This window comes from Heteronotia binoei, chromosome 17 (genome assembly GCF_032191835.1).
Source record: "Heteronotia binoei isolate CCM8104 ecotype False Entrance Well chromosome 17, APGP_CSIRO_Hbin_v1, whole genome shotgun sequence".
Classification (NCBI taxonomy): Eukaryota; Metazoa; Chordata; class Lepidosauria; order Squamata; family Gekkonidae; genus Heteronotia; species Heteronotia binoei.
The window spans coordinates 34,320,916-34,348,392 of record NC_083239.1 but is presented as its reverse complement, the minus strand read 5'-3'; the positions used below and the strand labels follow the sequence as shown (position 1 = coordinate 34,348,392).

Genomic DNA, 27,477 nt, shown 5'->3' with positions numbered 1-27,477 from the left:
GGTCCTCCAAACCGGGGGATCCCCTGCCCCCACCTGGGGATTGGCAACCCTAGGAAGGGATCTATTTGTGTTCGACAGTCCTCCTGAGATTGCAGAGATCTGTTCAAGTGGAGGAAATGTCAGTTTTAGACGATGGGTTCTACAGTCCTACTGACAGCTGAGCTTCCTTCTCAACTTCCACCCGATGAAATGCATGAGTCTCTCTCTTCCGTCACTGTGCCTAATCTCATGGCAGTAAAAAGAGATTATCTCGGCCAGTTAAGGGGGGGAATGGGAGGAGGGGAGAGAAACCATCATCAATGGCTGCTCCTAGTTGTTTTTCTAATTGTAGTGGTGCCATTTCAGCCACTGTGTGGGTCTCTCCTTCCTAGCAGAACCAATTCTTCAGAATTTCTCTTTGGAAACTTGTTAAAATTTGCAGGACGTCCCATCTTGAGACTGCCTAATTGGCGCATGCACCCAGGCAGGTATAGCAACACAGATTGCACAGAGATGGTAGGATTGCCAACTCCATGCTGGAAAACGTCTGGAGATCAGGGAGCATGGGAAGGGAGGGGGCATAGTGAGGTCTGAGACTGTTCCTGTAGACTTCGCTCTCAAAAGCAGTCACTTTCTCTGTAGTCCATCAATTGAAACTCCAGCCTTCAGGATATTTCCAGCCCCCCTTGGAGATTGTGGCAATCTGATAACCTATCCATGCTCCCCAAACAGGTTTGGGTTGCTCCATGATCCTTCAACAGCCGGCCCCACTGATGGACCTCCTGATGGCACCTGGGGTTTTTGGCCATTGTGTTGGACTGGATGGGCCATTGGTCCGATCCAACAAGTCTTCTCTTATGTTCTTAACAGCTGCCCCGGAGTCGAGGCAATGGCTACTGTCACTAGCTCACAAGAGGTGCAGCTTTTCCCACTGCATAAACTGAGTTTCTGTTCCAGATTCACTGTTATATCAGTGTCTTTTTCAAAAATGTAATTCAATCTAGCCAACTTTGATAGATCCAAGCGGGCAGCCGTGTTGGTCTGAAGCAGTTGAACAAAGCAGGAGTCAAGTTGCACCTTTAAGACCAACAAATTTTTATTTAGAACGTCAGCTTTTGTGTGCTCTTAAGCACACTTCATCTGACAAGGAATCCAGCAGAGTGAGCAAAGCCATACATAGCTGAGCAGAGCCATACATAGCTGGTAGGCTATTGCTCAGCTATGTATGGCTTTGCTCACTGTGCTGGATTCCTCATCTGATGAAGTGTGCTTAAGAGCAGAAAGCTTATGTTCTAAATAAAAATTGCTTAGCCAACTTTGAGGTTATGTATGGGCTGTAAATTCAATAGATTTCAAGTGGGGCCTCGTCGTCTCCACAGAATGCCATAGAAAACTAACATGCCAGGGAGAAAGCTGGGAAGAACCCTTCTGACATCTAGCTCTCTGTACCTTGGGTGGGCGAAGTGGCCTGAAGGAACATCCCATGTTGAGTTCCTACCTGCAGTCTGGAGTGGTTCAAAGCAGACACATATTATACAACCTTACTAAGAACTAGGCTTATATGCAGGGCTTGAGTTCAGCAGCTTACAGAACTCCCCACTGCACACAGATCCTGGGGCATATGCAAATGAGATATGCTACTGAGCTCCTGCACCTTTTTTTCCTACAAAATGAACCCTGCTATATGGGTATATCCAGGATAGCTGTCAGTCAAGCATTTTGTCTGTTAACAGCGGATCTGATCAAATAAACTGGTGGCCTCACACATTAAGGGGCCATTCTAGCAAACTCTGCACATTTACCCAGCAGAACACCCAACTCAGAGCATTATAGCTACACAACTCAAAACTGTGTGATCCTGAATCAGACCTGTTGATAGAAAAGCACTCCGCCCATGCTCAAAGAGCCAGTTTGGTATAGTGGTTAAGTGTGCGGACTCTTATCTGGGACAACCGGGTTTGATTCCCCACTCCTCCACTTGCAGCTTGCTGGAATGAACATATGAACACATGAAGCTGCCTTATACTGAATCAGACCTTTGGTCCATCAGTCAGTATTGTCTTCTCAGACTGGCAGCGGCTCTCCAGGGTCTCAAGCTGAGGTTTTTCACACCTATTTGCCTGGACCCTTTTTTGGAGATGCCAGGGATTGAACTTGGGACCTTCTGCTTCCCAGGCAGATGCTCTACCACTGAGCCACCGTCCTTCCCCATATGGCCTTGGGTCAGCCATAGTTCTCGCAGAGGTTGTCCTTGAAAGGGCAGCTTCTGTGAGAGCTCTCTCAGCCCCACTCACCTCACAGAGTGTCTGTTGTGGGGGAAGATAAAGGAGATTATAAGCCGCTCTGAGACTTTGATTCAGAGAGAAGGGCAGGGTATAAATCTATGGTTGTCTTCTTCAGGTGTGCTTTCCTCGTTATTTTTTCAAAGAACTTGAAGTGCGCATCCAGAGAGTGAATCTTCTACTGCAGGGGTGACCAACGGCAGCTCTCCAGATGTTTTTTGCCTACAACTCCCATCAGCCCCAGCCATTGGCCATGCTGGCTGGGGCTGATGGGAGTTGTAGGCAAAAAAACATCTGGAGAGCTACCGTTGACCACCCCTGTTCTACTGCACTACAATGTCACATCTACCAAGGATTATAACTGCATACCGACATGACATCCTGCAAAAAAAAAAAGTGTCTTCGTGATGAACAGGCTGGAAGAATGTGATCTACAAGGTTGCTAAGCCACCAATCTGCTTCTCAACTCAAGCCAGGACGGAGCCTAGACACTAACAGCGCATCATGCGATTCTCTCTGCATTTGCATGCGCCGACTGCATGAATCAGCTCATGAATCATCTGCTCCAATTTAGGGCACTGCTGTCTAGTCTCCTCTGCAGAAGGATCCCATCCTGCTGACATGATCTTTTAAGTGGGTCATGCACCACCACCATATTCCCTTCCATTCCACATGGGGTAGAATGAGCTTGAATACCACGGTGCTGCTTCTAGTGACCAAAGAGACCTCATGGTGGCACTAGGGAGGAACAGTTTCATTCAGCACTGATGCTGAAATCTGGGGGGGGATCTGCAGCAATAAAAAAATCCTCAAGATTAAGATGCATTGTGGCATAAGCCTTGGGGGACTAAAGCAAATGCATCTGGTAAACAGGCTTAGACTGAAGTAACCTTGGAAAAGGATTTCATTGTAAAATATAAATTTCCTATGGTTACAGCCAAAGGTTCCGCTTCCCTAAGGAGAGGCTGCAGAAGAGAAGGATTTTGTTCTGGCGTGTTAACAGGAGCCCCCAACTGACCACAAGGAAGGCCGAGCACAGAAGAATAGATGCTTTCAAGCTGTGGTGCTGGAGAAGACTCTTGAGAGTCCCTTGGACTGCAAGAAGATCAGTCAGTCCTAAGGGAAATCAACCCAGACTGTTCCCTGGAAGGTCAGATGCTGAAGCTGAAGCTCAAATACTTTGGCCACCAAATGAGAAGGGAGTACTCATTGAAGATCCTGATGCTGGGAAAGACAGAAGGCAAAAGAAGGGGACGGCAAAAGAGGAGATGGCTGGACAACGTTACTGATGTAACAAACACGAATTTGAGCAGACTTTGGAGGATGGTGGCAGACAGGAGGGCCTGGCGTGACTTTGTCCATGGAGCCACAAAGAGTCGGACTCGACTGTGCGACTGAACAACCAACTCAAGAACAATTACAGATCTTCTGCTCCCCCTGTTGGCCAATACAACACCCTATGCTGGAGGAATATCACCAGAGCAGATAATAAATGCTATCTTCTTACCTTACTATCTTAACCTTACCTCTGTGATGATTTCCCCTGGATAATGGTGAATTATCTTACTCTTAACTGCTCCCATAGGGAAGTTCATCCTCGCTATTACTGACTTTTCTTTTCTCAGTCAACAGTTTCAGAGCTAAATTTTCTGAAGCGTTACAGCTGCAATACACTGGAGAGCCATAAGACAGCTAAAAGTCCTTTCCCTCTTCTGCCTCTCGCATTTTGGTTTGGGCCCAGCAACTTCAGTCTACAGATCTTGGGAGCTGTATTTGTGGTAAGCCCAAGCATTAGACTGTGCAAGCAGTGCGTAGCATTTAAAGGCTATGGATTCTGAAGTGTTAACAGAGCACCGCCCCGCCCCGTTGGAGGCACAGACTGTTTTTGTCAGATCTGCCAACTCATGAAGAGATAGGGAAGCTGGACAATGGGCACTGTTGAGACATATGCAAGGGCAAATGTGCCTACGCCAAGCCCAGAACTGAGGTCTTTCTGTCTGGAACATGACTCCACACTTTAAGGAAAGCTCTCAACAGTCACTGAATAGCTCTGTGGAGAGAAGTGACCTCTAGAGGTCAGGCCAGATTCACCTGAAGCCTCTAAAGAGATTGCCTTCCCTGGAGTCAATTACTTCACAGTCAGAGGCCCCCAAATAGCATCTGTGCAGGTTACAGGATTTCCAGCAAAGACAGCAACAGACATGGATCTTTCTGCAGGGAAATCTCTCGTGGAAACGTGGGATAAAAACGGGATAGATCAATGAGTAATGCCTGCAAAGATGGACCAAGAATTCAGCTAGTCCAGTATTCTGTTTAGGCTGCTTCTGGAAGCTCACAGGTTGAGCTTGAGAACAAACTCTCTTATGTGTGCTGGGAACAATTTCTGTGTACATGAAGTTCCATGCATATGCTGCCTGATTACTCACTGTCTTTTTTAGTATAGCTCTCTTCTGGGAGATATCCCCATCAAAAGGCACGCAAGGTGTGTTTTTTATGGATAGCTGCTAAGAAATGAGACATTATACCCCTCTGTCCAGGCCACGATCAAGCAAGTGACAGCTGCCCACCTCCAATTTATTCTAAACGAGTCTTGCTCTTTCGTACCAGAACCAGCAAGAAAACCAAGCAATGCTATGGCAGATGCCACCGTCTGGGTGCTCTACCAGCAAAGGGAACAGGCGCATGCACCGGTCCGAATGCCTGGACAACTTCAGTCACAATGTCTAAACAGAGCAGGGGGTGAGCCACCAAACACGCCGGGGTTCGCATAAACTTCAGTGGTTTTTATTTTAACACTTGCAAGATCTCAAGGAGACTACAGCCACACAAACCGATGCTTAACCCCAGAGGGCAGACTCTCCTCCTCCTCTTCTTCCAGGGGGAATTTGGTGCAGTTGTCTTTCACTACAGTTTAGAGGCTTGTACAAGCTGCTCTGGGAAGCAGGACTCAGATTCACGAGTACGCACAAAAAAGCTTTACGGTGACACACGAAGAAAAAGGTGCTGTTGTTCTGGGTTCTGTGGTTGAAGCGGAGAACTGGCCGGGAGATCAAACCTATGGACTAAAGGGGGTGTGAGACCGCTCTGTCCGACAGCCTGGGACATAGAGGGTAGGCAGTGCTCAGTTATGCTCCTTGCTGTACATATGCTTCAGGAGGTCTGCTACGCGGCAGCTGTAGCCATATTCGTTATCATACCTGAGGAACAGAAGCAAGAAAAGTTAAAGCCATTCTCGTGTGCCCCAAAAGGCTAAAATTTGCAAATCGGCTGTTCCTTGCAGCGTTCAACAGGATAGGAATTTAACAGCAGCCCTCCTGGATCAGACCAGGGTTCCGTCTAGTCCAGCATCCTGTTTCACAAAAGCTGCCCTGAAGAGCCGACACGTAAGACATAAAGAGGCTGTGGCCCTCTCATGATGTTGCCTCTTAATGCTGAGTTTCAGAGGCTTTACTGCCTCTGACTAGGGAGGTTCCCTTTACTCACTATGGCCAGTGGCTACTAATAGATCTCCCTTCCATGAATCTGTCTAACAGCCTTTTAAAGGGCTCTATGCTCATGGCCTTCACAACATCCACTGGCAGCAAATTGCACAATTTAATCACTTCCTGAGTAAAGTAATATTTCATTTTGCCTAGTGCCTGTCAATTTCACTGGGGCCCCCTGAGTTCTAGCATTACGGGAGAGGGAGAAAAACCTGTATCCATCTTCTCCATCCCATGCATAATTTAATCAACCTCTATCATGACCCCCACCCCCTGCCAGCCATCTCTTTTCTAAACTAGAAAGTCCAAGACTCTTCAGCCTTTCCTCATAGAAGAGGTGCTCCAGCCCCTTGGTGATCTCAATCAACAGACTGGAAATCTTGACCTTCAACAATACAAATATCTAGTTACTTAAGTCCCCTTGCACTTAGCCACATTCCTGATGGACTTTTGATGCATCAGGCACACACCGCACACTCACTGCAGTGTGGAAGAACTGGATCCAGGAAGCACAAAGAGGAACCCTACCCACCCCCACCCCACACACAAGACCTTACCAGGAGATGAGCTTCACAAAGTTATCATTCAGGGAGATCCCAGCTCCGGCATCAAAGATAGAGGAACGATGGTCACCAATGAAATCAGTGGAAACAACCTGCCCAGAAAGAAAGGGGTGAGATTGTGTGATGGGAGACTATGTACAGGCTCTTTGATTAAGGGCCCCAAATGGAGAACAGGCTGGACCTGTTTCCCAGAGAACCCTCCACACAGCCTCAAAGGAGCCACACAACCAGGGGTCGTTTTGTAGAAAAATAAGTGGTGGAGCTCATTATCATAACTCATTATCATATGTTGCCACCCCCAGCCAAAAGCAACCCAATGCAAGAAAGGAGAGCCACTGGTGAGCGAGGCCTGCTTGGGCTGGCTAGAGATCCAGCCAGCCCAAGCAGGCCTTGCTCACCAGGGGCTTTCCGGGGCTGCCCCCCCCCCAGTCAAAAGGCCAGCAAGCCACCCACCACTCACTATCACATAAGAAGTAGAAAAAGGGTGGCGTGGGCTTCTCCAAGGGTTAATGAGGGCTGCTGGGGGCATGGCAAAGTCCATGGTGGCTGTTCGCTCTCCTAATCCAGGGATTGTTATGCAGCTGCACCTACTATTCAATGGACAAGGTAGGTAGGGAGGAGGTGGGGGAACCATCAGAAAGGTTCAGGAGCTGTGCTCCTTGAGCTCCTGCTGAATCCAAGGCCTGCACACAACTCAGTAAGCTTTCTAAGCAATCACCAACAGGACTGGTTTGGCAGAGAGCAGCCCTGAGTTCCATCAATCGAGGGGCGCAAAAGCAAGATATCTAAATGTATAATATTTATAAATAAGATGCCATCTATTCAAATACAGTTTGATGAAGCACATACTATGTGAACTACAACTAGGGATGAAACTTCCCAACTTTGAATCGAAGTCCAAGCCTTTAAAAAGAAATTCAGACCAACAATGGGCTAACTCCAGCTTGGGAAATTCCTGGATATAGGGAGGTGGTTCCTGAGGGAGGGGAAGCTTGGAGAGGGAGCTCAGCAGAGATATGATGCTATTGAATCCACCCGCCAAAGCAGCCATTTTGGAGAGCAGTCATGATTCTGGAAGAAATGCAGCCCTATTTGGTAATGTCCGCCCCCCTCCATATAGCATGTCATCCATGGGAGAAGCTCTTCAAGACACCCAAGTGCTGTTTACCTCATCTTCTGTGTATCCCAGGATCCCAGCCATGGGCCCTTTCGAAGCCTTCTTGACAGCTTCTTTGATCTGAGCATAGGTGGCTGGCCTGGCAAGGCGGCAAGTCAGGTCGACCACCGAGACATCGCACACCGGCACACGGAAGGCCATGCCAGTGAGCTTCCTGTGAAAGAGAGGAACATCGCCATTAAGGATAAAAGCAGAAAAAGCAGGTCTGCTAGGATCCAATTACACAGCTCTTTTTAAAGACATTTTTAGTGCCACCTAAGCTGCAAGTACGCAGCTTGCTGGGGGTAAAGTGCAGCTGACTAGGGAAGGCAATAGCAAACCACCCTATAAAAGTCTGCCAAGAAAACGTCCTGATGCGACGTCACTCCATGGGTCAGTAATGACCTGGCGCTTGCACAGGCGACTACCGTTACCTTTTTAAGTTGCAAGCAACATAACACCTGGGAGAATTCTACTGCACACTTGGACATCAGGCCATAAATGCTGTGAGCATCCTATTGCTCTAATGCCTTTCTTTGGTGGCACAAACCAGTTACTTCATGTGGTTGGATTAGTTCTCTTGAATGCTCAGCTCTTTTAAAGAAAGGCAGACTTGTTGGGAAAGAAATGCCCTGACAGGTTAATTCAAAGACCTCAAGCAACTGACTCTGTAAGCAGAATCCTTGGTGGTGAAGCACTTCCTACTCTGCCTCATGGTCACACCGAAGCACTATGGACCATTAGCAACATCTAGCTTCCAACAAGGGGCTGCAGGAGATAGGGGCACTACAGAGGCACAATGCTTTTCCAAGCCGGATTCCCAAGGAGAAAGTACGCCCCTTACCCATTCAGCTCAGGGATGACCTTGCCCACAGCTTTTGCAGCACCAGTGGAAGCTGGAATGATGTTCTGGTGTGCACCCCTGCCATCACGCCAAGCCTTGGCAGAGGGACCGTCCACAGTCTTCTGAGTGGCAGTGTAGGCATGGACGGTGGTCTGCAAACAAGAGAAAGCAGTTTGCAGAAGGCCAGAAATGGGAGATGTTTTCAGAAGTTACTTCTGGCACTGAGCAGGTTTTTGCACAGGTTTGCCTGGGAACAAATAGCATCCCTTTGCATATATGAGTTTTACGATAACATGCATGGCGCTTGTTTAGCTTTTGCAACACCAGTCATCGCTGATATCAAGAGTATGTCTTCAGCAGTCCTGAAGACCAAGCCGCACGTTAAGCTGATTTTACTCTCTAGTACCAAGTTCCTAAATTAAAACACAGGTATTTAAGGGCTGAAGAACAGTAGTGACAGTTTGCCAAATGTGTCTGTGCTGGATTAGTGCAGGATACAGGGCCTGTTACTGAAAGTGGTTTCTTTGGGATCTACAGAAATTAGGGGAATGAGGGAACTCAAGAGCTTGCCAAAAAGGAGAGGAAATCTGCTCTTGGAGGCGAGTTCTGGTCTTACAGGGAACATGTCGGTCTTACCATGAGGCCCTCCACGATGCCAAAGTTGTCATGAATGACTTTGGCCAAAGGCGCCAAGCAGTTGGTGGTGCAGGAGGCATTGCTGGAAGGCAAGCAGAAGACAAAGCTGACTTGTTACCCAGCCAACTTGCTCAAAACCTCTATTTTGTCATCTTTACCAAACTGTAAGGCGGGGGGGGGGGGGGGGCTTGTGCCCATCATCAGAACAACAAAAACAGAGAGAAATAAGAATTTCTCCATTACTGGGGATTCTCCAGTTATAACTGAAGACTTTCCAAGTTAACCAAAGGGGAAACAAATGTTTCTACTAACCAGAGGATCTTACACTGCACATGTGTTACCAACTGTCAAATCTCTAGGCCATATGAGAACGCCCCAGTAATCCTGCTACCTCTATGAATCAGTGAGACCTGAGCATCTTTTTATAGATGCACCCAAAACTGTACCTCACTTGTGGACCACTGAAATTACTGAAGACCACCCCAATGAACTAGAGCCCTATATCCGACACATTTCCAGGCAACCAAATTATTTGAACATCAGGGGAGACGGGGGCACCTGTACAATTCTCCAAAAGCAGAAGAGCCAGCATGCATCCTCAAAGAGTTAAAAGTTCTATGCCTCTCAAAGGTGCACACACTCGTACGCAGCTCAAGAGAGACAACAATTACCAGCAGGGTCTGCAAATGGGAGATTTTTAAAAATGAAAACTCTTGACTGTTGACCACCTAAGATGCCAGCATCAGAACACACAAGAAGCCAAGTCGGCAGACTGCCGGAACCCTGTCCCCTCTTCTTGTTCCAAAGAACGCCTTTCACTGAACCCCTTAACCCTAAAGCAGTATTACAAAGCAGAGGCATTTCCGCTCACCTCACAATATTCATGCTTCCGGGATCATACTTCTCGTGATTGACTCCCATCACAAACATAGGCGCATCAGGGGACGGAGCAGTCACCACTACTCGCCTGGCCCCACCATGGAGATGAGACTGTAGAAAGACAGCAGGAGTTAGCAAGACAGTCAGGATGCGGAACGCACTATGCATGGAAGGGCTACGACAGAAATATCCCCCCCAACGCAGACAGAACAGGAGCTGGGCAGGAGGTGCTGCTCCTGCGCTCTAAGCAAGAGCGGTCCAAACAGAAGAAAGGAGATTTTTACGCCTGAAAGCCAGCTCTCAGTTTTTGAATTCAGGGTTTGTTCGGACTGCTGGATTTTGGAGGGAAAGAGGGAGAGGCCTGCAAAAGATAGTGTGTGATGCATAGAGATGACAAAGTAATAAGGCTGTTCCTAACGTGCGCCTGAGATTTGTGCCAACGGACCTAAAAGCAAAACATCTATCGGGGAGCCCATCACAGCTTCATGAAAGACACCTCAATTGCTTTTCATTTCTGGGCAAGCAATTCTGGAGGCACCCCCACAACCTTACCGAAGCTTTATCAACAGAGAGGAAGACGCCAGTAGATTCCACTACATACATAGCTCCTGCATCACCCCATGGAATTTCATTTGGTTTCATGCTGTGAAACACAAAAATGCACATCATTATCCTCCGGAGAGTCCCTTTGCCGATGCCTGGATCCAGGGGACTGGCAGTGTGTGCCCATGAAGCATGAGTGAACTCAAAATTGTAAAGGCGGGGAGGGGAACACCAATGACCAACCCATGCATTCACTGCCTTCATCTTCACAGTCTGCATAACTGGCCAAGTGATCCCTCTTCCTGACTGAAAACGAATTACAAAGCAACAATCATCACTAAATAAATGTCACTGCTTTTAGAGACTATGCAATAAAGCGGGAAGTGGATTTGCAATCCATCTGTGGCAGCTGCCCAAATTTGCTTCAACCCATTTCCTCTTTAACAGCATCTACTGGCACTTATATCGTGTCCCATCATCTTGCATATTTCCCTGGTCCAAGCTAGTTATAAGGAAACATTAGGATGCAGGTTAAGATTTACTTACATTTTTGGCCAGAAGCTATGTGTGTAACATAATATCACCTTCCAGCTTAGGACAAGGTGTTATAGCCAAGGGATATGTCAGTGACAGGGATTCATGCAGCTGGGAGATTGAAAAGGTGCTATCTCAAACACTCCATCGAGGACTGAGGGCTAGAGCCCTTGGTTCACAATGCCCAGTATTGTTAGCAGGCCAACTGCTGCCAGGTAAAGTAATATTTGCAAAGCAATTCCTTCCAGCCTCTTCATGGTTGCTGTTAATATTCCTCCAAGGAACATGGGCATGCCCAAAGAGGGGTGGGGGGGGCACAGAAAGGAAGGACGGCAACATGCATGAGCGGATGGGCATAATTTCAATTCCCATACTGTTCCACAACCCCCTCCCTCCAAGAAGATTACTCACATATCTCTCTAGAAAGGCTTGGGTATGGCCATGTTGATTAAACTAAGGAGGAATGATCAAAAGCTGTTGTGAAGAAGTGGAAAGGCTTACTTTGCAAATCTGAGCTTCACTGGCAGCAGCTGGCCGTCTGACAGAGCTAGGAATTCTACAACCCAGGTTCTGGCACTCAGTACTACATTTATCCCTAGGAATGATTCACTGGGGGTGAACTTGCAGAAATGCCAAGAGCTATTCTAAGGAGAAGGACATAAATTTTTTATCTCACCTTTTCTCCAAGAAGATATGAGCAGTCTACACAATCCCTCTTCCCATTTCTTTCCCTTGTGGCTAAGTGGGAATTTGAACCCCAGCCTTGATCCAATCATCTACCTGCTACATACCTACCACATCACACCTACATCATCTACCTCAGGGGTGTCAAACATGTGCCCTGGGGGGGGGCCGAATCACGTCACCGGAGGACTCCTATCAGGCCCCCAAGCAATTGGCTCTTGTCTGCTTCCTTCTCCCTCTCTCTTGCTTCCTTCTGCATCTCAGCTTGCTTTGCAAGGCTTGCTCAATTGCACAGGTGCTTACAGAGCAAAACCTCTATTTTCTCCATTGGTTGAGGCTCCCCCCCCGTCCTGGTTCCTTGGGGAGGGAGGGAAAGAGCCAGAGCTTCCTTTGCCCAGTTCCCTGGATCCCACGGGAGAAATACAAAGAAAGCACCTTTAAGACCAACGAGTGCTAATGTTTTAAGCATGTTTTATTTTAAGGGGTTTTTTTTAAAAAAATATTTTATCGTGTTTGTCTGTGTCCTTTAAAAAGTTTATATCTCTGCAACCTAGTCTTAAATAGGTACACACCTGGCCCGGCTCGACACGGCCCAGCCAGGCCTGACAAGGTCTCATTTATGTCAGATCCGGCCCTCATAACAAATGGGTTCGACAACCCTGATCTACCTATGACATCCTCTGCTTCATTCAAACAGTGTTGCTGGATAATGGCAAGTACTTTAGAAACACGCAAGAGAACAGGACCTGCTTGTCTGTGGAGGATTTGGTAAATATATAAATAGATGGACGTATCTCAAAGGAGCACATGTGAGTTCCTGGGGCAGTTTTGGGGTCAATTTAAAACCAATGGCACCACTGAAGCTTAAATCATCCCAGATGCACGACAACACAAAGGGGAGAGATACTGAGAGTCAAGACACTCACTTACCACTGAAATACAGAGATCTTATTCCCATTCACAATTAGCTTGCCACCTTCAGCATGCACTTCTCCTTTGAAGCGCCCATGGGTAGAGTCATACTTGAACATGTAAACCTAAGGAGGAAGGCAGGAGTCAGCCAAAACCACAGAAGCCTAGACAGATGGCATTGTTTCTGCATCACCCGGCTGGAGCTCAAAGCCCTGTAGAGGCCTTTCCTGTTGAGGGATTGTGCTAAGTCAGTCCAGCCCCACCTCCCTCTCAGCGATGCTCTGTGTATGTATGACAGGCATCCTTGCTGCCATACTGGATGAGGGGGGCCAGGTGACATGACCTGATCACTTCAGTAGATAAAAAATTACTGAGAAGACATAACTTTTCTCCAGTAGTGATTCTGCAAGGGGGGAGCAGTGTGCAGTTGCTGTCTGAGGAACACGAGACATGCTTTAGGCTAGGAAATGCAATGTTGAAGCTATTCTGAGTAGGGGCTCCTTATTTGATTAGAACATCCAAGTGGGAAACAGCACATTTCCAAATCTATTGAGCTCCTACATTCTCATCAGGAAAATTTACTCCTGAAGCAAAAACTATTCATCAGCGCTCAGCGGTAGGCATTTCTTTAAAAAAAAATTCATAGAAAATAGAATCTTAAAATAATGATCTCCCCCACCCCAATATTGATACTCAAAATACAGAAAGGAGGCACAAATACAAAGCGATTACTGCTGTACTACAAAAGTATAATTCAGATTTATAATCTTAGCAATCTCTTTTTGTTCATTTGCGATACCATTTTTTCTAAATTACAAAAGGCTAGGTATTCCTACTTCTGACCAATGTGTGTCACACAGTGCAAACTAACAAGAGAGCAGATTGTAACAGATGAGCTTAAACAGCTGCACAGAGCCTACAAACACACTCACATTTTTTTCCAGGTTTGCTACAGCTGAGTTCAAGTGCAAGGAATGTGGCACTACATTTGTTCTTGTGTGTGCTCAGTTTGGTGCAGCTTCCCCACATCAGAGCTTTGGCCCCACCCACCCCTTTGCATTGTATTTTTTGATGGATCCTATCAGCAGCCAGAGGGAGGCCACTGCAGCAGTCGGGTGGGGAGACCCAGCTGTATTCCCTGGGCAGCACACTCCAGAGAAGCCATCTCTACCACTGCCGAGACTCAGCTCTGGTCCCTTGACTAGACATTGTAATAAAATCAGTCTATGAGCCCTATGGAGGTAGAAATGCATTTGGAAATCTGTTGTAAATCACTCTCGGCCATGAGGTAGGACAGGATATAAACCAAACCAATGAATACCGCCTCCTCTTTGGTTGGTCCCAAAAAAAAAAAATTAAAATTAAACCAGACTTTGTTCAGAAGCTTTGCTCAGAATCCTACAACTAAGCCTTACCATATAGTTGAGGTCGATGAAAGGGTCATTGACAGCCACAACTTTGATCCCTTTCTCTACGCAGGCTCGGAGGACCAAGCGCCCAATGCGTCCAAAGCTGCAAAAGAAGCAAATCTGTTGCCACAAGAAGGACCCCAAGTCCCTTCTAAATGAAACAAGTAGGCAGCTACTAGAACAGACTCTCTCCATGTTGTAACAAAGGCTTTCTTAGCTAGAAGGCCAATTTCAATCAAGCTATAGCCACCTCAACAGACAATGTTATAGACAGAGAGTTCTCAGTTATAATATAATAGATGAGACGGTTGATGAACATATTGAACATGAACATATGAAGCTGCCTTATACTGAATCAGGCACTTGGTCCATCAATGTCAGTATTGTCTTCTCAGACTGGCAGCGGCTCTCCAGGGTCTCAAGCTGAGGTTTTTCACACCTATTTGCCTGGACCCTTTTTTGGCGATGCCAGGGATTGAACCTGGGACCTTCTGCTTCCCAAGCAGATGCTCTACCACTGAGCCACCGTCCCTCCCCAATTGATCATTGATTGATCACTGATTATAATCGATCATTAATTATGGTCTATATCTTTATCCATGCTTATGTTTTTGTTCATGAAAGACTACTGTTTATGTGTAAATATAGCAATGTATTGGCTATATTTTGTTTTCTGCTTGTAAAAATAAAAGCTGCAAAACAATTCACAAGGTTACCTGGAAAAATTATTAGTGACTATGATATAGCTTGCTTTAAAATTGCATATAGCAACTGCATACAGCTTGCTTTAAAGATGGATCCTACTGCACAATCTTGCATCCTTTAATGCGTTGTGTCAACACTTATGCTTTGCTCCAGCTCTGTTTTTTAAAGTTTCTGGTTGGTTCCCTAATCCAAATCCTATTTCACTGTTTCCTGAATGTCCTATCCGGTTGATTGCACTAACTCAATCTGTGTAACCTGAGGAGTTCAAAGAGAAGACAGGTAACTTTGCTGAAGGACAGCTTCCAAATGATGATCCTCCCCTGAAATGTGCAGCCACATCAATTGTGGAATGTGCTGATGCCCCAAAAGGCTGCCCAGTAGACCAGATGAGTGCCCTAGAACAGGCCCCAAAACCTTCTGCACTGTGCGAGGGGGCTACAGCAACATGTAGCATTTTTCTAGAAAATGTTCCAATGGCAGAAGCAGTCCCAAAGGTGGAGAATTTGAAAGCCGCAGGCACAAAGACAAAATAAAGAAGTTATTCATTTTATTCTTACCAACACCCTCAATAAGAACCCGACATTATTGATAAGAACTCCTTCCTCACAAGTGACCTTTGAGGACCAGCAATTACATCACTGAGGCACACACACGGCAAAGGTTCTCACCCATTGATTCCAACTGCTAGTTCAGCCATTAGTTTGGAAGGTTTTGGAGGAGGTGGTGGTGGTGGTGGCGGTGGAGGTGCGTCTGGCTCTGGTTCTGGCTGAGCCTCGGGCTCTGGCTCTGGTTCTCCTGGTGGGGTAGGTACCGGCTCCGGAGAGATCTTTGGAGGAGAACCTTCACTGATCTCAAGTCTGGAAAAGATAGGATGGAGTAAGAATGCTGGCTGGGGCAGAGGTCCTCTAGCTGGTTTTGCTGCCCTCTTGTTAAACCAGGAGACTTCCAACAAGCAACCTGCCAGGTTACCTCTGCCAGACCATCATGGCACCTCCACATCTTCATTGTTGAAAAAGCCACCAGTGCATGTCATGATGCTGCTCCAGTTTAAAAACACACACATGACATTATTTGTATGAGCTGAGCTTGTCACTTATAATCAATGGGCATCCAGAAAATGATGGGTTGATCACAGGACAGGCAAACCACTGTCACAAACCTGGAGAGGAGCCTAGCAGGAGTTAATTCAGATCTGAAGTGACCAAATGGACATTTCAGCCTGGAATAACAGAGAATTTCTTTTTATCAGCAACTTAACACAGATACTTGATGAGGAAAATAGCTTAATCCCAAACACATACTTGAGGTACCACCGATTTCACTGGGCCTTTGCCAAGAAAGTATCCCTAAGGGAACAGCCCTACTTTAATGGAAACAGTACACAGGACTGGGCTGCAATAGCACTGAGTTCAATAAGGATTATTTCTGAAAGTGGATAGTACTGCAGTCTCAGCCACTTTTAGATAGAACATGGTCAAGCTACTTGTTTTGCTGCTGTCTCATGGAGATCTTTTCACGATCGGGGACTGTGATGTATTATATGGTAATCAGAGATGGGATAACAAAAGAGAAAAGGTGAGCACGTTGCGTCATTAGGTTGGTATTACATGGATGGTGTTCTGGGCTTTTCGGATCTTACTTCTGGAGCAAAGCAGCTGTAAACAACTTGTCTAATATGTCTCAGCCTAAGCTAACAGTGGCTTCATTTTCAGTTGCTTTGCATCAACAACTTCTACAAAAAGCCCTTCATTTGTAGAAAACAGAAATAGTTTGAAACATTTTCAAATGTTGCTAAACTACATGTTAGTATTTTAATATAAGCTTAATATTTGTTTGGGAAAGGCTCCTTTAGATTCTTCTGAATGCATATGGCAGTGCCCCATTTCCACCCTGGAATCTGCTAACGTGTTCCCTGATGCCCAGTCCAAACCATTCTTCATTCTACTGGAGCAGAAGATATTTTTGAACAGTCCAAGAGGCATTACATTTATGCCTGCAGGGAGCACCCATGCGGAAACAGTTGTCTCCATCACAGGACAATACTTAGCTTGGAATATTCTAATGTTTCATGGAACTTCCCAACGTTCTATGGTTAGATCTAGCCCATGAGGCAGCCATTTTGTTGTGGCTACTGCCTGCTGTCAGAATTCTACAAGTGTTCACAGCTTCAACAAGGTGAGAGATCTGAGATATAGCACTTTCCAGAGGATTCTGGGCATATTAAATTTTCTGCTCTTAAGGCATGCCTTTCACTCATTGCAGAAAACTTCTGAACATATACGGAACCGGGATCTCAGTACTGGGAACTGGAATGCCCAGGGACATTCTTGGGGCATGTGGCTATAAATCCAAAAGATATCTTATCAGTAGTAGTAGTATCAGTTAATGGTCTAGAGAATGCTGTTATATTTAAATTGAATCAGAAAACCTTCAAGAATTTTGCTTACCTGAAAACTTTGACACTAACTGATGTGCCTGCCTGATCCATTATTTCGGAGTCACTGCGATGCATAATTGCTGGCTGACCTATCTACTCTTTCTCTACCTAGAAATACTGAAAGAGGATTTCGAGACACTTAAAACTTGAGTAACAACAAACAACTAAAATGGCTGTAGTCATTAAAAGAGATTCCTTCCCTCCCACCGTTTTTGCCTTTTTGGTTCCCTTGCAATGCTGGTTCTTGCGTGACATTCCACAGATGCAATTTTGAGGTGCATCAGGGATCAGTCAGAGAAGAGGCTCAACAACCAGCTCAGGGTGGGTAATTCATTTAGTCACAAGGTGTCCACCAGGAAACTTCAAAGTTCTTGCACAAGAAGCAACCTTAACATCCAAGAAGAAAACTAACTCCTGTGATACAAGTAACACATTGTTTCTTCGGGAAATGAAGGAAAATGTAAAATGGAGTAGTTGTACCACCACCACCCCCAGTCTGCAGAGGAGTTAGTTTTGTAGCAGTAGAATTTAACGCCTGAAAGCTGTTACACCAACAGGATGCTAAGATGGCTATAGGCTTGATCTGGACAGTATAGACTGTGCACAGAAATGTGGGGCAGAAAAATTTCCATTTCTAAAGAATCATTTGATCAAAATTAACGAGTGAATGCTACTGCAGACATAATATAAGGGAAGGGAGACAGCTTTAAAGTTGTTAATTAATATTTTTTACATAATTTCCCCTAGGAATCATGAGAGTATACATGCATGGGGGGGGGGAGTTAACCACATGTATGTATAACGATTCAATTTTCTTTAAAAAAAATCAAATTATGAATTCACCTGATTGGCTGCACAGGTGAAATCAAAACAAAAAGATTCTTCTTTACAATTCTCCCTTCACAGGGTACGCATGACACTGTAATCACTAATATGATGTCAAACTATTAAGCAGTACAAGTGATGCCAAAGAAAGGTACTGTGAATCTGAGGTTCCCCAACAGATTTTTGTGAACAAGTTACGACCTGTGGGAAAACATGAGTGACCAACCAGATCCGGGGCATACAACACAATTTTGAGAGTTCTAAATTATCATAAATCCTAGGAAGCATTACTCCAATCTGAGCCCACTGAACTCACAATACATGGTGTTTCAGTTTTCAATGCCTTTGGTTTTTCATTTAAATTTAAAAGATGCAAAAATTTGAAAACCATGTACCATGTACAAGTGTTACCCCTACAAAAATAATTTCCACAAACAGCTCTCGCTTTATTGAAATACAACATCTAATCCATACTTGACTCAATTTTTCCCTATCAAATTTCTGTTCAAGTATTTGTTGCTACTAGGACATGAAATTAATATGGGGTATTTTTAAAATTTTATTTACTGAATGAAGTCAAAGTACATTATGTTCAGAGCATCAGAACACTAATAGATTGATAGTTACCCAGAAAACCTACATCTCTATGTAAGGCTACAGCAATGCTCAATATTTATGAGATCCTTATTTTCCAAAAATAAAAAAATTAAAAACATGCGATCTTACTTTTGTGTCCGGAAAGCTTTTACAAACCCGCAGTTTCAACCTATGCCATCCGTTTATGTGGCCCATCACTGTTTTCTTTGTGGCACTGACCTAGCTGAAGCTATTGTTCATTGAGTAATATGGCCCACACGAGCCAAGGAGGACATTTTTTACTCTCTCTCTCTGTAGGCTGTCTTACAACCAACAATAGTGGATTTCCACAAGGAAAGCCTGCAGCAAGCAACAGAGTAGCTCATTCTGCAGCAACAGCAAAACATATTCAAGCAAAGGTGATTCCTTAGAGAGTTTTATTGCTAAATGTTAATATTTCTCATCATTCCTGAGCAGGGGTAGTGTTTGGCTGGAGGGTCAGACCCTAAAGTTAGATTTTGGAAACCTTATAAACCTACTCTGTTAATCTTCAAGCAAATAGTGCTGCTGACAATGTTTCCCCCTCCAGTCCAGCACCACCAGTCATGCAATACCCTGTAGCAGCCCACTGAAAACTCTCATTGGAAATTTGTCCATTTGAACAGCGCTCCTGGTAAAAGCATAAGAGCCCCATGGCGCAGAGTGGTAAAGCTGCAGTACTGCAGTTGGAGCCCTCTGCTCACGACCTGAGTTCGATCCCAGCGGAAGCTGGTTCAGGTAGCCAGCTCCAGGTTGACTCAGCCTTCCATCCTTCTGAGGTCGGTAAAATGAGTACCCAGCTTGCTGGGGGGAAAGTGTAGATGACTGGGGAAGGCAATGGCAAACCACCCCATAAAAAGTCTGCTGTGAAAACAACGTTACCCCAGAGTCGAAAACGACTGGTGCTTGCACAGGGGACTACCTTTACCCTTTTTTTACCTGGTAAAAACATCTAAATTGGAGGTCACCAAACCAATTGCCATTCCAAGACCTTTCAAGCTTACACTCAACTTCTGGCCTCAGCATGTAACCTGGAGATCTAAAGTAACACTAGTTTTGCCCTGGAGGATATGTTAGACTGAGCACTATAAGTGCTAGGCACTTTGAGACACTTAAACAAGAACCCTAAACAGAGTTAAGCCCATGAACGTCAGACTCTTGCTTAGAATTGCACCACAGTGATTCCATTTATACCCCAAAACACATGTTCGCTGCTGCATGACTAGTGCATAGCAGAATCAAAAGGAGGGACAGCATCAAATTTTGAAGTCTTACATAATCATTACTGCTTTTTGTGTGTGTGTCTGTGAGGACCCTGGCCTGCATTCAGTAGGATAGCTGGAACTTCGTTTTATATTCTGCTGATTCACACATGTGGAGCTAAAACAGAAGCTTTAAAAAAAGAGATGTCTATGTGCACTCTTGGAGACATTTTACAAGCTTTACCTGCAGTCTGCTGTATGTTACTAGTGGCAAGACGTTCTTAATGGGTTTGCTATCTGAGCTTCTTCAGAATTCTAGATTAACAGGTACCTTGCCCTCCTCAATCAATGACCTAAGCATAATTAGTTTTCCATTTAAACTACCGCTACTTTTAGAAACACAGTTCCCAGCAAAATAAAAATCTCTAATCACTGCAGCTCAGACATCTGAGCAGGGATGTCTCTGTTCCTGAATATGTTAGGTAAAGTTTCATATGCAAACGGAGAAAGGGAGGATATTAGCTAGACTCAGTTTTCCTCTTGATAGCTTGAGACCCCTGCTTTGGTTTCTGCCCTCAGATTCTTTCTGTATTCTGTAATCCATCTTGAGTCTCGGTGAGAAAGCAGGTTTAGTGTGGGGGTGTCAAAGATGTGGCTCGGGGGCCATATCAGGCCCACGAGCAACTCACTGTTGTCTGCTTCCTTCTCCCTCTGTTGCTTCTTTCTGCATCACAACTTGCTTTGCCAGGCTTGCTCAACTGCACAGGAGCTACAGAGCAAAGCTCAGAGCTACTGAGCCAAGTCTCTCTTCCTTCTGTTGGCTGAGGCTCAACAAGCCAGTGAGATGGATTAGGCTGAGTGTGTATGTCTGCATTTTTTATAAAGTTTATATCTCCTCTACCTGGCATTACATTTTATGACACACATGGCCCAACCTGACAAGGTGAAGATCCGGTCATCATAACAAATGAGTTCGATACCCCGTGGTTCCAAACTGTCATATATTTCCAATCCCTCTGACATTTCACAACTTTGACCTTGGACAAGTTCACTTCAGTGCCACACATTAAGTTCATCTGTAAAAACATGGTTGCTTCGTGGCCTTCCAAAACGCAGAGGACAATGTGAAGTGTTGGCCAGGAATCTGGCATGTGACTTCAAAGTAAGACCCTGAACTGTCCTATGGAAGCCTCACCTGCTTGCCTTCTGGGAAAGGAGCATGCCAGGCCCTCTGCAGCATACAATTCTATTAGCCAGCCCAATGTGTTATTATGGCTGTATCCTCAAAGGGTCAAATCTCAGGATCCCAACTTCCCAGTGCTCCTGAAACCATTTATTTTATACAATCAAGGTGGCCGTTTTGCCAACTTGAGCAATCCTGGAGTGACCCCTAGTAGGAGGGTATTAAAATAATCCATCCACTATTTTTTTTTAAAAAAAAAATTAATAACAGCTCTTTTATGCTAAAGTATACTGGCTCAATATCTGTATCTGCAATGTTTTAAACTGGTCTGTTTGGAAAAGTTGTCAATAAAAAGTTATTAAAGAAACAGATCTCTTGCATCTTAGAAGAGTGACACTCACAGCACTGTCACTTGTTTATTAGAAAGCAGCAAACCATAACATCAAAGCAGAAACAGCACAGCTTGGACACATGTATATCTCTTTGTACAGAACCACTGGTTCTCAGACCACTGGCAGATCCTTCAGTATTTTGCAACCTGTTATGCATTAGCACACTTTCATGAGAACGTCTATTCTCCATACTGACTTTAATCTGCACCCTTCCCGCAACAGAGTATTCTATACGGAGCCAGATACTGCAGCAACAGAAAAGGCTTGTTTTCCATGTCTGCAAAAACATATTGATATATGTATTAAGAATCTTATTAATTGTTGCAATTCCCAGGATGTTCCACTTATGCCACATCGATTCCATAAAAATATGTGGCACTTAGAACAGATTGCCAGTCGCAGGAGACTGCCAAGGATAATTCCAACCTGACTTAAAATTGGCTATATTAAATTGCACCTGTTGCTTCATTTCCATTTGCTCCAGATAGGGACAGAAAGACTAGTCTGACCAGGGACTACAGCCATTCCGCTGCAGCCATCCAGACACTGCAGTGACACTCAGCAGCCAGAAGCAGAGTGCCAAACCACACAAGAGTATATTGGACAACACAACCCAGCCCAAAGCAGACACGGCACGTAGACTTTGCCTTGGAACGCTGCACAGTCGATGTATGCTGATGCAGAGGCTGTGTGACCTTGGGAGAGGGGCAGAAGCAGCAGAGAAGCCTCTACCATTCTGATGTTATGCAAAGTCAAGTGCACCCAAGTTCGCTGACTTCCCAGAGCTTAGGTCACCTAATTCTGCATAAGATCAAGCAATAAGCTTCTCAATTTCTATCTGTAGCATCTACTATGAAGTGGTAACAGTAACACTTTAGATACAGATTTTCAGCTGCCACAATTACCATTTTCTTCCCATAAGCATTCTGGATCTGGCTTCCAGATAGCCTAGGCAGGAGGTCTGCTCTATTTCGATTTTAACCCAGCTAGTCAATATTTTCTCCTCTTCCTCACTGCTTGCACAACACAGCGAACAGGGAGCAAGACAACAACTTGCTGCTGCGCACAATGGCAGTGGAGACTTCCAGAACGTTTTACAAGATTTGTGTGTGTGTGTGTGTGTGTGAAGATGGAACATAACAGTGTATTCTTAGCCTTAAATGTACTCCTTCTGGAGGGGGGGGGGAATCTTACACCGAAGAAAGAATCAGGTTAATCCTCTTCTTAATAGCTTCGTCACTTGCGGAGAAGTAGCTTTTAAATTCCTGCAGTCCAGGAGAGAGAATCCTGGCCACCTTTCACCTGCTGCTCTCTAGAACGTGCCTGCTTGCACGCAGCAGATTCCCATCACCACTAATCTCACCAAAGCAACAGCCACATATGCAAGGCAGATCTGTTCGATCAGCAACTGACACGGGACTCCATATTAGGCAGCAAGGATCTTGATTCCCCATCCACATGAGAGGCACCCAAACATTAGAAGAATTAGCCTCTGAGTAGGCATACAAACAAGCTTCATGAAACTAAGATTGCAGCAAAGAACAGAGCCCCTTCATATATTTTTTTAATTTGTGGGAAGCTCTGATTAGTGTTTCTCAGCCAGCCCCCTCCCCGAGAAGCAGCCAAACAGGCTAAGCTTTTAGATGCCGTGAGAGAAACGCAGCATCTGCTTTCTCCCAAATCCTGTAACCAGTGATGAGGAAGGAATGCAATGTGTTCCTGTTGCGTAAGAGACAGACGGGCACTGCCCATCTACAACCCTCTGTCCTATAAAACAGGATTGTCCAAAACTGGGTCTCTAGTCATTTTCCCTGACGCAGTTCCGTTTCTGGAGAGATTCACAGTACAGCGATCAGCAAAAAAAGGGGGGGGGCAGAAGAATCTGCATCGTCCTCGCTGTGTTTCACTAGCATTCTGGTGCAAGGGCGGGTGGGTGAGGGGAGCCTTCCTCAGTACCCACTTCCTTAACTAGGGCAAATATTTCCAATGATTTCCTAGGACACCCATCCTAGGAAGGTTAATGCAGTCTCCCTCTTCCTCACCCCAGGCTACCATACTCTGCTGAAGACTATCAACCCCACAACTGACACCATTCTCCCCTACAGCTACCTGTCCCAATCCACAAACACTCTCCCACCATACACTTTCTCACTAACCCCCTAGACTCTCTTCTCCCCAGGTGTCACAAACCACCCGAACACCTAACCTGTAGCATCTTATATCGTCTGCATCCAGAAGCCTCTGTTTTTAACCCCAACATACTTTTCCTAGCTAAGGCTTGGGCAGGGAGAGGGCAGTACCACAGAGAAATACATCAGGGTGCACATTGAAAGCCTGTCACCATCTGCAACCTTCAACTGTGGAAGGCTACTTCAGAGCTCTGCATCAACACACACACACACACCGCCAAAAGCAAACAAGCAACAGCATCCTCTGTACATGACTTCCCAGCAATGTTCCCTCTAAGCTGAGTTAGTGTGAGCTAGTGCAGTTTTTTAGGCTCTGGCTCACACATTTTTGTCTTAGCTCAGGAAAAATGCCTCCAGAGCGGACTAATTGATGCAGTAGCTCACAACTATAATGCCAGTAGCTCACAAAGTAGAATTTTTGCTCACAACACTCCACGGCTTAGAGGGAGTATTGCTTCCCACCCCAGACATCGCAGTGCAGTGATGAGACCGCAGGACTACAGCCAAAGAAAGCAGGGTTCAAATCCTCATTTGCAATAACATTGACTGGGGTGACCTTGCAACCCTGCCTATCTCACAGGGGTTGTTGTAAGGGCAAAATGGATTTTTTTAAAAAAGAGCAAGCGGGGTGCACCTGCTGTTTAAGGAAGGAAGAAGGGAGAGCAGAAGAGAAAAGCCTACTCTTCAGGGTTGTTCTGAGGATTAAATGGATGAAAGGACGAGCCTGTACACCACACATGCAGCTTTTGAGACAGAAGGATAAAGGAAAGACTGCAGTACTGCAGTCCAAGCTCTCTTCTCATGACCTGAGTTTGATCCCAGCGGAAGCTGGTTCACGTAGCCGGCTCAAGGTTGACTCAGCCTTCCATCCTTCCGAGGTCGGTAAAATGAGTACCCAGCTTGCTGGGGGGAAAGTGTAGATGACTGGGGAAGGCAATGGCAAACCACCCCATAAAAAAGTCTGCCGTGAAAACATCATGATGCAACAGTCACCCAGCAGGGCCGGCCCAAGACTTTCTGGCACCCTAGGCAAGGCTAACTTCTGGCACCCCCCTGAACTGATAACGACACTGAGTCACATGGGGGGGCACCCAATTCGGCACCCCCAGAAGGCTGGTGCTCTAGGCAATCGCCTAGTGGCAGAGCCCGACCTGCACCCCAGAGTCGGAAACGACTGGTGTTTGCACAGGAGACTACCTTTACCTTTTTAAATACATCTTGCTGCTCCACCCTAAAGAAAGGCATTCTTTTATAACTAAACCACAGAGGTCCTTCCTTCCAAAGCCAACCCATTTTGCACCCCAAGAGCACACTGAGGGCTAGACAGTCATTAACTGACTCCCCCACTTCAGTATCTGCCCCGTCTGTTCCCCCAGGAGACACCCTATCAGCATCCCCCGCACCCCACCCAGGCTAGCTGAAGGCGACAGCTCAACCTCCATTCTTCATTCCCTGCTACTTGGAAGGTCCCCTCTATGCATCTGCCCTTCCCTCATCACTACCCCTTCCCACAAGCAGCCTTGCCCCCATAGGCTTACCTACGACACCCACCAAGCGACCCACAACGCCGAGACTGAACGGGGAGAGCAACGGCTGGGCGGGCGCTTATATACGTTCCTCCGCTGCTAAGCAACGCCCAGCCCCCGCCATTCGCTCCTATCTCCTGGATGGACACGCCTCCGCTCGCTCCGAGCGCGTTCTAGAAGCGCATCCCAACGAACCCCCACCCTCCTCTTTTCCCTCGCTAAGTGTCGGCGGCGGCAGCACGCCTGCGCGGAGCATTCGCCAAGGTTGCTTTCCCCTGAAGCGCAGCTTCTGGTCCTCCGGCTGCGCGCGCGACTTCGAGACACGCACGCACACACGCGCGCGCCCTCCCCACCGCTAACGGTTCCAGCGCGCGCTTCATTAGCTTGCGCATGCGCCGTGTTTTCTCCGAGCATCCCTGCAGCTGATGCACCTGCTGTTCAGGAATAGAGACGGGAGGGGGATCGAGGATGGAAAACGAAAGAATTCGCAAAGGCTTCTGGGTGTTGTGGTTTTCGCTACTTCCCTCAGTGGCCTCATGACAGCCCCTTTTCATAAATTCCCCAGTATTCTGGGCATATATTAAATAAGGTTTAATCTGTCACTCACACAAGAAACACACTATGGTGCCTTTGCAGGGTTGCCAACTCCAGGTTGGGAAATTACAGGAGATATGAGAAGTGGAGCTTGAAGAGTGCAGGGTTTGGGGAGAGGAGTGAGCTGAGCAGGGAGTCCATCCTTGACAGCAGCCATTTTCTTCAAAGCAATTTACATCAGTAGTCTGGAGCGCAGTTGTAATTCAGGAAGCTCACCAGGTTCCACTTTGGAGGCTGGCAAGCCTAGTTTATGCCTGCCAGAGAGTACTTAATGCCAAATACATGAAATGACATGCATTGAACATGCATGTGCGTCATCACTAATGTCAAGAAACGCCAGAGTCCATCTTCATTTGAAACCAGAAAATATCACAAAGACAGAAGATGGGGAATTGGGTTCTGTGAAGAAAATTGTGTGAAACAACGGTTTGTAGGGTGCCCAGGTTGCCACTCTAACAGTGTAGATTCTGAGACCACCACTACCTTTCGCTAACCATTAGCGGCCTGTCTCTGCGTAAAGAAAGGTAAAGATGACACCAGAGGCAGTTGTGTTTAAACTTGCTCAGAATCATTTTATGACACTTTGAGCACAGCTAGGTCCTTCTCCTTTGAGAGTTAAGCATATGATTACCCAGATGCCTTCTTTTTAGAGAACATGTGGGTTGTCTATGGGGGGGGGGGTATCCATTGTCTTTTACGCTTTTTTTTTAATGATGAAAATGGCCTTTTGGGTTTTTTTGAAAATTAGGAATATTCCTAGTTAGTAGCAATTACCAAAGCTTAAATTTTAGGGATATTTAAAATGACCTTTGACATTGCGATTGCTTGTTTGAAGTAGTCAGCCGGGAAATACGTCCTATTTTTTGCTTTTCAAAATATGGCAATTCTAGCATGTGGTTACATTTTTTCCACTGAACTCAAGTGCTTGAACTTCAGCTGTATTTTGGCTCTTGCTTTTGAACAAGCTAGCTACATAAAGCACAGACTGCACCTGCTTGCATAGAACATATTGGGCAGGAGTGACCAGTTCAGAATACTTGAAGGCACTTTCCCACAGGGTCGCCCTGTTAGTCTGTTACACCAAAATTAAACGGAAGTCCAGTGGCTGCTTAAAGACCAACAAGCATTATACCATTGTATGCTTTCGTGAGTCAGAGCTCACTGGATTTCTTTTTCCTTTCAAAAGCTTTGGAGTCCAATATCTTCAAGGATCTGCATGTGGTGAAGTGGGCTATTCATTAGGGTTGCCAAGTCCAATTCAAGAAATATCTGGGGACTTTGGGGGTGGAGCCAGGAGACTTTGGGGACGGAGCAAGGATGTGACAAGCATAAATGAACTCCAAGGGAGTTCTGGCCATCACATTTAAAGGGACGACACACCTTTTCAATTCCTTCCTTCCATAGGAAATCATGAAGGATAGGGGCACCTTCTTTTGGGGCTCATAGAATTGGACCCCCTGGTCTAATCTTTTTGAAACTTGGGGGTTATTTTGGGGAGAGGCACTAGATGCTATACTGAAAATTTGGTGCATCTACCCCAAAAAACAGCCCCCCAGATACTCGCGGATCAATTGTCCATGATTTTCTATGGGAATAAATCTCCATAGGGAATAATAGAGTTCCCAGCAGACATTTCCCTCCCCTCCCCCCTCCTTCTGACGACCCTGAAGCAGGGGGAGGGTCTCCAAACCAGGGGATCCCCTGCCCCCACCTGGGGATTGGCAACCCTACTATTCATTGATGGAAACTTACACTACATAATACATTTGCTCATCTGTAAAATGACAGAGAGGTTTCAGACTAGGATCTGAGAAAGCCAGATTTGAATCCCCATAGTAGCTTGTTGGGCGAGCTTGGGCCAATCACACACTCTCAGCCTAACCTACCTCACAGGGTTGTTGTGAGA

The 27,477-nt window shown here is 45.9% G+C and overlaps 1 protein-coding gene across 2 annotated transcripts; it reads right to left on the bottom strand.

Annotated features, from left to right (window-relative positions):
- Positions 1-5,023: 5,023 nt before the first annotated feature.
- Positions 5,024-25,111, bottom strand: GAPDHS (glyceraldehyde-3-phosphate dehydrogenase, spermatogenic). 2 transcript variants are annotated; one of them, XM_060258662.1, is made up of 11 exons: positions 24,990-25,111; positions 15,277-15,465; positions 13,910-14,006; positions 12,513-12,619; positions 10,374-10,464; positions 9,814-9,932; positions 8,943-9,024; positions 8,307-8,458; positions 7,475-7,637; positions 6,301-6,398; positions 5,024-5,458 (listed from the first exon to the last, which is right to left on the bottom strand). In XM_060258662.1, exons 2-11 carry the CDS (start codon positions 15,303-15,305, stop codon positions 5,383-5,385), a joined length of 1,014 nt encoding a protein of 337 aa, XP_060114645.1. In that variant the 5' UTR covers positions 15,306-15,465; positions 24,990-25,111; the 3' UTR covers positions 5,024-5,382. The 2 variants fall into 2 exon arrangements, with proteins under 2 accessions (XP_060114645.1, XP_060114644.1); XM_060258661.1 differs by lacking the exon at positions 24,990-25,111 and adding an exon at positions 17,056-17,168.
- Between the last annotated feature and the right edge of the window lie 2,366 nt (positions 25,112-27,477).